At 37.5% G+C, this 13,704-nt stretch overlaps 3 protein-coding genes and 1 non-coding gene across 5 annotated transcripts; 3 read left to right on the forward strand and 1 right to left on the reverse strand.

Annotated features, from left to right (window-relative positions):
- Positions 1 to 475: 475 nt before the first annotated feature.
- Positions 476 to 1,950, forward strand: LOC135679659 (uncharacterized). Of its 2 annotated transcripts, none has more exons than XM_065193649.1 (2): positions 476 to 1,528; positions 1,621 to 1,950. In XM_065193649.1, exons 1-2 carry the CDS (start codon positions 987 to 989, stop codon positions 1,742 to 1,744), a joined length of 666 nt encoding a protein of 221 aa, XP_065049721.1. In that variant the 5' UTR covers positions 476 to 986; the 3' UTR covers positions 1,745 to 1,950. The 2 variants fall into 2 exon arrangements, with proteins under 2 accessions (XP_065049721.1, XP_065049722.1); XM_065193650.1 differs by having other exon boundaries at positions 480 to 1,528; positions 1,630 to 1,950.
- A 465-nt stretch (positions 1,951 to 2,415) lies between these two features.
- Positions 2,416 to 2,488, reverse strand: TRNAE-CUC (transfer RNA glutamic acid (anticodon CUC)). Its single transcript has one exon. It is a non-coding gene; the product is annotated as a tRNA-Glu (tRNA).
- An 80-nt stretch (positions 2,489 to 2,568) lies between these two features.
- LOC135679660 (uncharacterized) lies at positions 2,569 to 6,508 on the forward strand. Its single transcript, XM_065193651.1, has 4 exons — positions 2,569 to 2,753; positions 4,560 to 4,745; positions 4,866 to 4,905; positions 6,158 to 6,508. The coding sequence occupies exons 2-4, from the start codon at positions 4,563 to 4,565 to the stop codon at positions 6,217 to 6,219; spliced, it is 285 nt and encodes a 94-aa protein (XP_065049723.1). The 5' UTR covers positions 2,569 to 2,753; positions 4,560 to 4,562; the 3' UTR covers positions 6,220 to 6,508.
- Positions 6,509 to 6,941: 433 nt separating this feature from the next.
- On the forward strand, positions 6,942 to 13,552 carry LOC135679658 (pentatricopeptide repeat-containing protein At1g80880, mitochondrial-like). Its single transcript, XM_065193648.1, has 4 exons — positions 6,942 to 7,355; positions 7,518 to 8,253; positions 10,786 to 12,092; positions 13,078 to 13,552. The coding sequence occupies exons 2-3, from the start codon at positions 7,640 to 7,642 to the stop codon at positions 11,816 to 11,818; spliced, it is 1,647 nt and encodes a 548-aa protein (XP_065049720.1). The 5' UTR covers positions 6,942 to 7,355; positions 7,518 to 7,639; the 3' UTR covers positions 11,819 to 12,092; positions 13,078 to 13,552.
- The last annotated feature ends 152 nt before the right edge of the window (positions 13,553 to 13,704 follow it).

Here is a 13,704-nt window from a genome sequence, read left to right on the forward strand (position 1 = left end):
GGTTTTTTGTTGAAGAACATATAATTTGCATGGATATTCCTGTTCAACAGTAACCTGCATTTTGTGATGGAGACTTTTTATGTCCTCATGCTGCGGCATACCATCGTATACTTGTATACTGTACAGTGCCAATGTTCATCCTTGTTGAATTCTCACAAGTTAAATCATTCTTACCTGTAGCAGGGGCTGCTTGTCCTTTGAATGTGTTTGTGTTGTGTTGCTAGGGAGATCCTATATTATATTCTTGTGCATGGTTGTTTCAATTCAGATGGAAATATGTGCCATGGGGTTTTGCATGTTGGAGTACAATAGAGGAGATGTTTGAGGCAGCGGGCCTTGGGCACACCATGTGCATGCATGTGGTGTGTCGCTTCCAAGTAGACCCCTATCCCAATCTCACTTTTCCACCACCCTACTGGTTGGGTTCTGCTCGTGCCTCCCCATGACTCGTTCATCCCATTACTGCCTTCGCCATGGAAGTAGCGCTCATGTTCTTCTTCCTGCTTTATTTCTCTGTCATCTGAACACTTTGTTACAGCTGTTTCCTAATTCTAAAACCTTAAGACTGCCGAGTCTTAATGGCATCACGGTATACTCAAAAGACATGTCCATCTTTCACATGACTTTTCCCCATGCGCAAACCACGTAAAAGACGCCACTTGTTTTTCTCATCAGTGCAGACCTCAGCATACGACCCACCCCTCTTGTCTCAAATGGTAGCCGTTTCTCTTTGGTTTTTTCTCCTTGCCAGTGACCTTGTTTAATCTCAATGTGTGTGTGTGTGTGTGTATATATGAGAGAGAGAGAGAGAGAGAGAGAGAGAGAGAATACCACAATCACCTAGTGCTACACCCAATGCTTTCAGATATCTTCTTGTGTGGTTTCTCCTCTGCTTCCCATCCTCTATCTTTGTCATCTCGATCCATATGAGTAAAGCAAGCCTTTGACACACACACACCTTGCTGTTCTTCCCTCCAACCGCAACCATGCAAGCCACCAAATCATTCGAGCAAGCTTTCCTGAAGCAAATGCTTCTTGGCATCCAACTTTCTGCTGTTTCACACGGAAGCGGGAGTCTTCAGGAGAGGAAGAGCGCCATCAAGCTCTCGGCCGATGTCGCCATGGCCGTCGCCAGAGGTAGCAAAAAATGGACTCGTGGCCTCATCGCTAGCCTCTCCAAGGAAGAGCACAACAGGTCCTTCCTTCAGTTCGTCCTTGGAAAGGAGTCTGAGAGACCAGCCAAGATTTGCCACAGCTCATGGAAGATCCCAAGAAGCAAGAATATCGTGAGGAGGAGCCTTAGGTTTCTGTCCAAGAGGAAGAGCAACATACGTGCACCGAATAGCAGCGTTCTTGCCGGGACACTAGTGGAGAAGAGAACACAAGTGCTCAAGAGGCTTGTCCCCGGGGGTCAGTCCATGGATGCGTTCTCCTTGTTGGACGAAACCCTAGACTATGCCGCCTGTCTTCAAGCTCAGGTGGATGTAATGCAGAAGCTTATGACAACTCTCGAAGCATCAAAACATAGGTAACTTCATTCCATTGATCACTGTCACTTCTCTTCAGTTTCATGTTTCGTTCCATACTTTTGCACCATTTCTTCGTTGTTCTTATCCGCAGAGCTGACAGTGACGCACAGCGCCCCAAAGAAAAGTTTCATCTGTTGGCAATGGTGGGAAGCTGGTATTCCACGAGGAAAGGCCTCCGGAAAAGGCTCAGCAAGAGGCCAAAGCTCACACTGTAGCATGGGAGGAACGTGTACTCTGCGGAAAGTAACGTGAGAAGAATGTAATGCGTGCGTCGGTGCTTTGTATTGATCGCTCTTCTGAAACTGCTAAAGATTGGAGAATGTCGAAACGTGGAGGAGATCATATGTATATTGGAGAGAGGGATAAAGCAGTGAAGCTTTTGCTTCCCCATTAATATTACTGGCTCTTGTTTTGTGTGAAAGACTCATCGAGGACTCGAAATATATGCATACGAAGACGCATGCATATAAATATTTACCCATTTGAATGCAAACAATTCAGAAGATACTCTTAAACTATAATAAATATCTATTTCAACCATAATATCATATATTAAATGTTTTCCATTTTAATTTTATTTAACTTATTTACAGTATTTTCAAGTAGATGTTAAAAAAAGACACAAATATTAAAATAAAAATAACAAAGATGAAAAAAATAAAGGAAAATCAAAAATAAAAAATAGTTAAAATTAGATAGAAGTGGGTTCGAGAAGAGTATCCTAACCAACTAGACTACAACGAATAAAAAAAATACAAATACAAATACAAATACAAATACAAATACAAATACAAAGAAAAGAAATATATAAAAATATAAAACTAAAATAAAAAAAATATAAAATTATAGAATATACAATAAATATAAATGAAAAATAAAATAAAAATTCCGTTGCCGGGACTTGAACCCGGGTCTCTCGGGTGAGAGCCGAGTATCCTAACCAACTAGACTACAACGGATGTTGTGTAACGTTTAGGAAAATTATAAATCACAACTACATCTCTCACTATATAAATCTTTCGCCTTAATTCAACGACGGCTCACGGAGGCCCCAACCGAGACATAGTTCCCTATTACCATTCGCATCGGCTGCCTCTCGCGACCTTCTCACTCCACTCTCCGGCCACAAACCTAGGGCTCGGCCAGCGACGTCCTCTTCCTCACACCACCACCGCCTCATCCAATTTCCTACAAACAGACGGGGTTTCTTTACCACCCATCAAGGTTCTGCTTCGCCTTGCTTCTTCTTCTTCGTTTTGCTTTCACGTACTGTGATTATTTAGGGTTTTAATCTGTAGGTAAGTTCATTCTTATTTTACTAGGTGGTCTGTGTCAGAACTTTTTAGATCCGTTCAATTCCGTTCAATTATCTTTACTGTAATCGAATCGGTTTTCATCCGTGAGCCTTATCGTTTCTTCCGTAGAGATCTACTTGGGCGCAACTGATGTCCTTCTGATGCGCATTCCGTTTCGACTCCCGATGTTCCCTAAGAGTTCTGATGAATCTTGATAGTTTGTCCGCAGCCAGTCGACAACCCAATTGATACCCCGGTCGGATTTCCTAATTGCAGCTCTTGAAAATAATTTGAATAGGATCGCATCTTAACTTAGCTGATCCAAAGGACGTCTATATTGATTTTCTAAGCATTAGATGGAATGTGGATCCACCATTGATTTGTCTGAGTGCTTACTGTTTGCAGGCCGTATAAGGGTAATCAAAGACGATTAGGTGATGTTTACTAAGTGTTGATGATTTGTATGCTCCTGCAAACTATATGTGTCTCATACACTTAGCAGAACATGTACCAAAATATTTGTGATGCCAAGATGAGATTGTTGAAGTAGATATGTGGAGTTACTAAGACAAAATATGGTTTTATTCATTAGCAATTAGATGTAGCTCCAATAGAGGATAAAATATGATAGAATCATTGAACAGTGTATGAAAATCTTTACAGAGAACTTATAGATGCTGTCGCTAGACTAGATGAAATAATTAGTATTAATAGTGTTAGAATAGGTAGAGGGAGATCTTAGAAGACTTTATTAGAAACCTTAAATCAAGAATTAAATGCTCCTGATTTTACTAAGGATGTTGCTTTGTGCAGAGCTCAATGTCAGAATAAGATCTATACAATGGATCTCAAACAGTTGGGACATATGACTTACACTTTGCAAAAAAAAAAAAAAAAAGAAGAGGAAGAGCTAATACTTGAAAATTATAACTTTTAAAAAGTTTTATGAGAGCATCATGAAAGTAAATTAGTAATGTTTAAACAATATTCAAAGACGAGCTTGCCTCAACTTCTACAAGAACGTTGTAGTAATATGATCTTTTAAACTTTGCAGGCATCTTTCAAGAACATTGTAGTAATAGAAAAGGAGAAATTGCATGTTTAGCTAATGTTATGTAATATTGTCCACCTTATACAGCAATAATTCTTTTTCTAATGTGACATAGGTAACCTTGTAGTTAGGTCTTGTGCAAATACAATATGTTCTCGAAGCTGGATTGCATCTACATAACCTGATAATCGAGACTTAAACAAGGCTTTAATTTAAGGCTTTTAAATCAAGGAATCAGAATAAAGCAACAATTAATTATTTGTTCTATCGGTCCACAGTGATTGGACTCATGTGCAAGTCAAAATTTGTCCTTATATGAGTAGCCATCCAATGTGATAGGGTAACATGTCCACCTAACAACCAACCTTAATAACTTATAGGCCCTTCTTGCACACTTATGATATACTCCAGAGATTTTATTGATCATGGCGATGTGGTTAAGAATTCCTGGATCCTGTTGCAGTAGCTTTTGGATTGGGTTGTTTTGTTTTGACAAGAAAACTGCTCATGAATAAACAATTTGTAAAATGAGAAGCAAAATCATGCCTTTCTAAAGTTTCCAACTATAAAGAGGAGGACTTGTATGATTGTCAAAAGAGCACTCCTGATACTTGTTCAATAATTTTGTGGCTATATGTTCCTTGTGATTTTTATGGATTTCAATTTGTCTTTTATTGGAAACAGGAAATGTACATTCGAGTGAAGCGCAACAAGACAACCTACTTTGTGCAGTGTGATCCAACAGACACAACTTTGGATATAAAGCAGAAATTACAAGCCTTGATCGATCTACCTAGCAATAATCAACGTTTAACCTTGGTGGCAACTGATGTTGTATTAGTAGATTCAATGACATTAGCAGAACAGAGGGTAACAATGCCATTCAATTACCATCCAGAACTGACAATTCTAAGTGCTATTTCATAATTTTAGGATGATGATTATACGGACCACCTAAACCTGTTTTAATTCTTAATTGTTCATGCGCAGGTTGAAAATGATGCTGTGGTGGCTTTGACTCTTAGAAAAGGTATTGCACTTCTCTGGCTTCTTTAATAAATCTTGAACTCATGTATGTGCTCATATACACCAATGCAATTTTGATGGCTACTTATAACATGTTCATGAGTCATGGAAGGTTCTAACCAAGAATACATTTGCCTAGTATAACAAAAAAGTTATTTTCTCAAGTACTGAATTATTGATTTTGTGCATTTTCTCCATACCGTTAAATCAACTTTATGGTGGACTACCTGTTCATATGCACAAGTTAGATCTTGTTGAGGCATCCACTATTTCTAGTTGGTCCATGAGTAGTCACTGTATCATGCTAGTGTGTGTTGTGCCTTTTTCTGCTCTGATTGATGCGAAGGACACAAAATAGCCAGATGTAGTATGATTTTTATAAAGATTTAACAGTGATGTCTTAATTTTTTTTACTCTGAGTAAGGGCCACAAAAATATGATAGAAATGTGCAATGTAGTTCAATTGGTGCACAAATAGTTTGCCATTTCAGTGGCTGTTTGAAGAAGCAGCTACACTCTAATGGGTTTTCAAGGTATTGCTTACAACAGATGCGAAATGTAGGTTTATATGTGAGTGCATGTACAATCCATATGGAGATATTCTAACAAAGTACATAACTGAGTAAAAATTGAGAAATTGAATTAGCTTTAATTGGTAATGGCTAATATATGTTAGATTCCAATCAATGGTTTATGAGATCACATTTTTGTACACGTCAAATAACTAATTTTAGTGATAAGTTAGAATATTTGTGTCCATTTTACATTGTGATGGATCCTGTATTTATCAGTACCAAACTAGTAGTAACAAGGCAAGTGAAATTAATTGGAGGAAACATGAATTTTTTGTGCTTATGTGGACTAAGTGTGGTGGCATATATTTTTACATATAAAACGTAGCCACCCATAATCATATAACCTTATGCCATATGAGCATCGGACACATCCGTATATACTGCCTCGAAGACTGCATTTGGGAAATTGATTTTAATAATAAGGTTACTTTTTTTATTTTAAGAATTGTTTTCCTGGTAATTTATGGTTTTGATATGGATTGTTAGTTTGAGATCTAGGGTTTTAGCCTGTGATTTATACTGGTGAAACAAATGGTTCTTTTTCTGTACTATGTTATTCTTATCTTGGCTGTAGGATTAGGTGTGATTGAACACAATTTCCTGGTGAGGAAATCGTAGTCTCATTTTTGTTTTTACTTGGGACAATAAATAAGTTCTCAAGAAATGGATTCTTCTTTTCAGATGATAATGAGTTTGAGGAGATTTACATTGCACGCCCTGAAGACTTCATGTCATTCTCCTGATCAGAATAACAGCCTTAGACAGATGATTTGCTTGTAAAAACTTGCGTCAGTCATATCCATGTAGAAGAAACATATTTCCCTCGTCAGTGAATGTAGAATGATTCGGTCAAGGATGACATTAGAGCTGGTGGTGGATCTAATGAACTCATGGGTGAACTTGTTTGTGCACGTGCTGAACTGCCGCAACTAAACTATAGACTTGGGGTATTTGTCATGCAAACACCATTAATTGGCAAGAAATAACAGTGTTTTAGCTGTTGAACAAGGTAGTACAAGGGATGTTCATGCTTGATGCAGGCTCAAATGTTGATCCATATGATTCCTTAGCTTTTTCTTTATCTGGAGCATTTCCCAAAATTAGGAGATTATTTATTATGGAAGCAAAAGTTGAGAAAAGAAAAAGGTTTTAACAAATAGACTATCCTCCCATGAAATACCTTTAATGTTACTTGTTGTTTAAGTCGTGCTGTATATTTGTGATCATAAAGGGTTATTCTATCCGCAATAGTCGATGTAAAGTTAAGTCTGACAAACTTGTTCTATTTGTAATTAATAATTATTGGACACTTTTATCTAGAAAAGATATTTAAGTTTTTATCAAATAACACCCCTTAACTGGTTTTTACGTGGGGAGCTTTCGTCGGCTAGCTGGATGAAAATTTCCTTAGTCGTCGTTCTGCTCGCTCTTCCTCGTCACGGTTGTAATTGCGGGTAGAGTGAAGGTGGGCGACGAGGGCGTTAGCCCACAACAAAGTGGGCGAGGGGCGACAAAGATTTGGGACCCAATTCATGGCGTTTGTTTACTCGTACCTTCGCCATCGCTAAGGAGGCGATCGTCGCGTACCGTGCTGTTGCAGTCCCGGCTCAAGGAGGAGAAGCGCGCTCGTGCCTACCCACGCCACGGAGGGCTTCGCTTCCTCTTGGATCTTCGCATCGTCTTCTTCCTCTCTCGTCCTAGTGGGAGCAGCGTCGAGATCCTCGTTGATGTTGACACCCTCGTCGCTCACCCCCACTCTACCCTCTGTTATCGTCGTGACGAGAAAAGGGCGGTGACGTGGAAGGGAGGGAGGAGGAGGGGGCGACAGTGATGGTAGAGGTGATGACAGTCAAGCGCGCGGCGGTGGAGGCGACAACGGGTAAGACGAGGGGTATTTTCATTACATTGATAAAAGAAAAAGGTACTCCCATATAAAAAAAAATCAATTGCATGGGTGCTCTTTGATAAAAACTCAATATTAAAAGTTTTTAAAGATAAAATATCTGATAATAATTTTTTAATCATTTTGGCTTGTCTGCAGTTTAATGTGAAAAATAACGCAATCCGGGCGACAATTGGGCCTAAATCTTTCTACCCAAATTAGGCCCAAAACAGGTCTTCACATAACAACTCGTGATCCCTCGGTCAATTACCGAGTCTTCTATGGCGCTAGCGGTGAGCATAAGCCGCCCAACACCCCTCCTCTCTGCCTTCCTTCTCCGCCCTCTCCTCTCTACCTTCCTCCTCAATCCCCGACGTCCTCTCCCTCTTCCCTCTCCTTCTCTTCCGATCCTATTTTCTTCTCCCACTATCTTCTCAATCTCCACTTATCCTATTCTTCACCCACAAATCTCATCGCTCTCCTCCCCTTCCGCAGCCACCGACCCTGGCACCAGCGACTTCGACACTGATTCTGTCGAGCCCTCTGCTCCCTTCGATGAGTCCGACCTCCATGGCTTTCTCCAGCTCCTCACCCAGGCCAAATCCTTGTCCTCATCTCGTAAAGAGGCCCTGGCCTTCCTGCGGGCCTCCTCGGGTGTCGCGCTCAACCTGGGTTTGGTCTGCAAGGCCCTCTGGGAGCTGAGGGGGGACTGCGAGTTGGCCTTCCTCGCTTTCCGATGGGCGGAGGAGTGCGTCGCGGATTGTCGGTGGGCGTGGCATCTCATGATTTGGGCGATGGGCAAGCAACGGCGATTTGATTTGTCCTGGTACCTGGTGCGTAAGATGTACAAGACGTCGGTTCTCACGCAGCGGGCGATGGTGATCATGATGGAAAGGTGCTAACTTTGATATTCTTTTGGCATCCTACTATTCGAGATCAACAATTGAATGACACTTTTAATGTTTATTTTCAGCCTGAATGTTGGATTTGTATCCATGATAATTTTGATTTCCTGTCCTAATTATATGTGCTTTATCTTTTCCCTTTTAGTCATGCCTACTTTTTAGCTTAGGCTGCTGCTTCGTTTCGAATCAGTGGATCATCCCCACTATCAAGTATATGACCATTTTTTCCTACCTATTATCTTCAAAATAGGGAAATAACCTCCGGACCTTTTGCAAAGTATGATCATGATGAAACATGATGTATATCTGGTTAATTACTTAATGAGAAAGATTATGATAGATGAAACATGCAAGTAAAGTTATGGCTGGCTAAATAGTGGTTGTTATCTTGCAGGTTAGTCGTCACTTCTTCTTCCTAGAGGTCTAGAGAGTGAACGTTTTCTTAACATATAAGAAATAGGAGAATATGTTTTAAAGTGCCCCATGATTTGGGATAAAAGCAGTAACACTTTATTGCTCTATCATGCAGCCCCACAAACTGTCCCTTTCTTGTCTTCCTTTTTTTCAAGATTGGTCTCTCCAATTTCTTGTTAATGATTTAGGTAATGTTATATGCATTAAAGACGAAGATCAAAGAATACTTGTTAATGATGACAAGATTAAGGAAAGATGAAGAAATTATTTTTATAAATTATTTAATGAATGTTTCACACATGACTTAGATTTAATGGTAAATAATAGTGGTAGATCTAATAATCATAGGTTTATTCATAAAATTAGAGCTAATGAAGTAAAAAATGCATTAAAGAAGATAAAAATAACTAAGAGTGTGGAGCCTAATGGTATCCCTATTGAGGTTTGAGAAAGTTTAGGGGATAAGAAAGTAACTTTGTTAACTAGCTTTCTTTAACAAAATCATGAGATTTAGAAAAATGCTTGATGAATAGAGAAAGGGTTTTTTTTAGTATCAATTTATAAAAATAAGGTTAACATATAAAATTATTCAAATTATAGAGAAATTAAAATCATGAGTCATACTATAAAACTTTGGGAAAAAGTTATCGAAAGTAGGATAAGACTTGAAATTAATATATCTGAAAATAAATTTGGTTTTATGATTATAATATCAACCATAGAAGCTACCTATTTATTAAGACAATTAATGAAAAAGTATAGGGAGAAAAAGAAAGATTTGCATATGATTTTTATTGATTTACAGATAGCTTATGATAGGATTCCTAGAGATTTTGTATGGTGGGTTTTAGAAAAGAAATGTGAATCCACTAATTATATTGATGTTATTAAAGATATGTATCATAATGTAGTTACTAGTGTTAGAACTACATGGTGTATGTCTAGTGAGTTTCCTATTAGTATATGATTATACCAAGGATTTACATTAAGTCCCTACCTTTTCATATTGATAATGGACGAACTTACTAGTCACTTACATAAAAGACATCCCTGATGTATGTTATTTGCTAATGATATTGTCTTCGTTGATGAGAGCCTAGTTGAAGTTACTTATAAACTTGAGTTGTAGAGGCAAGCCTTAGAAACTAAAGGTTTTAGATTTAGTAGGACTAAAACTGAATATATAAAACGTGATTTTAGTGATTCTAGAAATGATTAAGAAAATATAGTTAAATTGTATAAACAAGAAGTTCATTTAAGTAAAAGTTTTAGGTATCTTGGATCAATTATTCAATAAGATGGAGAGATTGATGAATATATTATTCATAGAATAAAAACAAGATGGTTAAAATGAAAAATTTTATAAGACAATTGTGAGATCAACAATGTTTTATGGATCAGAGTATTGGGCAATTAAGAAAAAATGCATAAAAAAAATTGTGTTGCTGAGATGAGAATGTTGAGACAGATGTGTGGAATATTAGAAAAGATAGGAAAAGAAATATTTTTATTCGTGAATAACTAGGTATCACTTTGATATATGATAAGATGAGAGACAATTGTTTAACATAGTATGAGCATGTACTAAGGAGACTTCCAGATGTGATAATCAGAAAAGGTAAAATAATTAATATTAGTGGTATGAGGAGAGATATAAGAAGATCTAAAAAGATTTTAATATAACCTATAAATAAAGATTTAGATATTTTGAACTTAACTAAGCATATGACTTTTTACAAATTTCAATGGCTGCAAAGGATCCATGTAGTCGATTCTAAATAGTTGGAACTTAAGGTTTGGTTGTTGTTGTCGTCGTCTCTCCAATTTCTGGATGTGCATATTACTTTAAGACCAAATTCATTTTTTTCCTATCAGTTAGCCTCTTGATATGTTTGTAGGACAATTTAAAAAAAATTTGTTTATATTTATATTTAATTTGTTCATTAGACATGCTGACTGATGTTTTTTTTCCTTAATATTCTGTTGTAGGACGGAATTGAGTTCTTTGACATATGGACACTTTCTTTTGTGTTTTTTTCATTCTTGCTTCTTTGATATTTTTGTGAATTGATGATCTTGAGTTACATGAGATCTTTAAAATTCTTCAGGTATGTAGCTGCAGATGAAGCTAGGAAAGCAATGAAAACTTTTCAGGTCATGGAAAGGTTCAAAGTAAATGCAGATTTAACAGCATTTTATGCCCTTCTTTGTGCGCTTTGCAAGAACAAGTATGTTGAAGAGGCTGAGGAGTTCCTCCTTCTAAATCGGAAGTTTTTCCCCCTTACAGCTGAAAGCTTCAACATAGTGCTAGATGGATGGTGTAATGTCATCTGTGATGTGGTTGAAGCAAAGAGACTGTGGAGAGAAATGTCAAATTTCTGCATCACCCCAGATGGCATTTCTTATTCTCATATGATCTGTTGTTTCTCAAAAGCTGGCAACCTATTTGATTCTCTAAGACTTTATGATGAAATGAAGAAGAGGGGTTGGATTCCTAACCTTGTGGTCTACAATTCTCTTATTTATGTACTAACCAGAGAAAGTTGCTTGAGGGATGCAAACAATATTTTTGATAAAATAATAGAAGCAGGCTTGCAACCAAATGTACAAACATACAATTCTATGATATACCCATTATGCGAAGCACAGAAGCTGGAGGAAGCACGAATGGCAATGGATGACATGATGGTGAAGGGAATTCATCCAACTATTGAGACATACCATGCTTTTGTTAAGGTGGAAGACATTGAAGGAACCGTGAAGCTTCTTAAAAGAATGAAGGATGCTAGTTGTGGTCCTAACAGCTACACTTTTTTCCTGATAATAAATAAGTTCTTCAGATTTGGTGATTCTGAAAGCTCACTAAAAATGTGGAGTGAGATGAAGAGGTATGATGTCATTCCTGATGCTTCACATTATATGGCTGTTGTAGAAGGTTTGGTAAAGCATGGATGGATCCCAAAAGCTCTGGAATTCTATAAAGAAATGAAATCCAAGGGATTTTCTGCTGATCCTAAGCTCGAGAAGTTTTTCATGTCCTTCATATCAAACAGCAAAAACCACTGGGGAACGAGTGGCAAGGAATTCATCTTTCCACAAAATGGCAGACATGGCACTTGCATAAGAATGAAATTTGGATAACCAAGATCAGTTCCTCCAAACCTTATTGTTGCAGTGATCGAATTCGGTACAGTATTGTCAAATGTCTTAGAGAAAAGTGTTTGATCTATCAGCTCATAATGGCACCAGGAATGTCTTCTGGCTTAGATATAGTGTACTCTAGCAGACGTGTCTAGCATGGACACCTATGATTGGAATTCTTTGTTGATTTATTACTTACAGATCTAATAATCTTCAGCATCAACCATGCAATGTACTCCAATACCCAACCCAGATGTCCTGAGATAGCCCTGAGGTAATCATTTGTCCTTGTTTCTTAAACACATTTACATGTTAGTTGCAGGCTTGCAGCATGATATATGCAATGGGTTTCTAGCTCTGTTTCTCAAGCTTTATGCTCTGCATAGATACTGAAATAAGAGTAAGAATTCTAGACTCAGTTGCTTTTGTGTTCCTCTTAGCCTCCGGTCATCAACAAATAAAAGCTAATTAATAAACTAATGTTACAGTATCCATGTATATTATATGCGATGATAAGCATGATTACTGCTTTATCAGCTCCCAAGGGTCATTAGCATCATATACATATGAGGGAATTCTTTTGCATGACTAAGATATTTTGATCTAAATTAAGGTTGTATATCTGCAGCATGAAAGAAATAAATACAAAATACCTCTGAATTGGAATTTTTTTTTCATTTGTTTTGTTCAATATTTAGAATGTATGATTGCAGTTTCATGTTCCTTATGAAACATATCCATTTTGAAACATTGACACTGTATATGATGATAGGGCTGTGTAGATTGTAATAGGAGTGTTGTTTTTAGAATTGTAGCATTGATTAGCTTCCTGCGAATTCGAAAGGTGAAAGATGTTCTAAGAAAGTCAATCTTCAATTGTGGTGGCTTTGACGAAGACTCTTGCTAGTGCCTTTTCTTTTTTCCAGCATTATACTGGTATAATAGAACCATATGTGGTCCACAAATTATCATTCAAGCATATGCAAATGGTTGCCATTCTTAATAATCTAGAGATCAAGTTCTGGTTTCTAGATTTGTCTTGAACTTTTACTTTCTGTGGTCTTTGCAAGAACAAAAGAATCACTGAATAATTTCCTGGTTGATTTGTAGGAGTAATATGGCCTTTGTATTGAAAAATTATCACTCAACAGATCATTTCGTTTCATTTTGTCTGGTGTAATAATGTCTTGTGGCTTTATCAGACGATTTGAAAGACTCAAAGGGTCCCATGTTAACATTCCTTTATCTCATAATACCAGGCATTGGTGTCCAAGAAAACTATGCAAAGATTCTACTGGCAATCAGATGAAGATGTTACAAATCTCCATATTCCCGTGCCATGAATGCAGTAAAGCTGGGCTAAATTGCGTGTCATTGTTTCATTAGTTAATACATGATCCACACACTTGTTGATGCTTACTTTTCAATCTTCTACTTTGCTACGAGATGAATCTATGCATGGCCAAACTAAAAATGAAGAAGATAGAAGCTATTGATCTGCCGTTTGAGGAACAGAGAATTGTTGGGGTTGGAAACAATTAATTGTTTCTAAGATCTCTCTGATCTTTGGCATGGAGAGATGTTCCATCCATCTTTTATTATATTTTGTTAGGAATAACTTTGGAAAATGCACTGGGGAGAATTCAGATGGATGAAGCAAGTTGACACCACTTCCAATGTTGGCTCTTGCACATATAGCTTCTTTTCTGATAATGAAGAATTCATTCTGGTTAATTGCTCTAAATGTCACATACCATAGCTGTTGTTGTTTGCCCTTTTTTTGCTGTATTTTATTATTTAAATCTTCAAAATGCAATTTTCAGCATTTCAAATGGATCGTAGTACAAATCTTTACCTGTGCTACTGACTTGGATATCTATCTGGTT

Source organism: Musa acuminata, chromosome BXJ1-7 (assembly GCF_036884655.1).
Source record: "Musa acuminata AAA Group cultivar baxijiao chromosome BXJ1-7, Cavendish_Baxijiao_AAA, whole genome shotgun sequence".
Taxonomy (NCBI): Eukaryota; Viridiplantae; Streptophyta; class Magnoliopsida; order Zingiberales; family Musaceae; genus Musa; species Musa acuminata.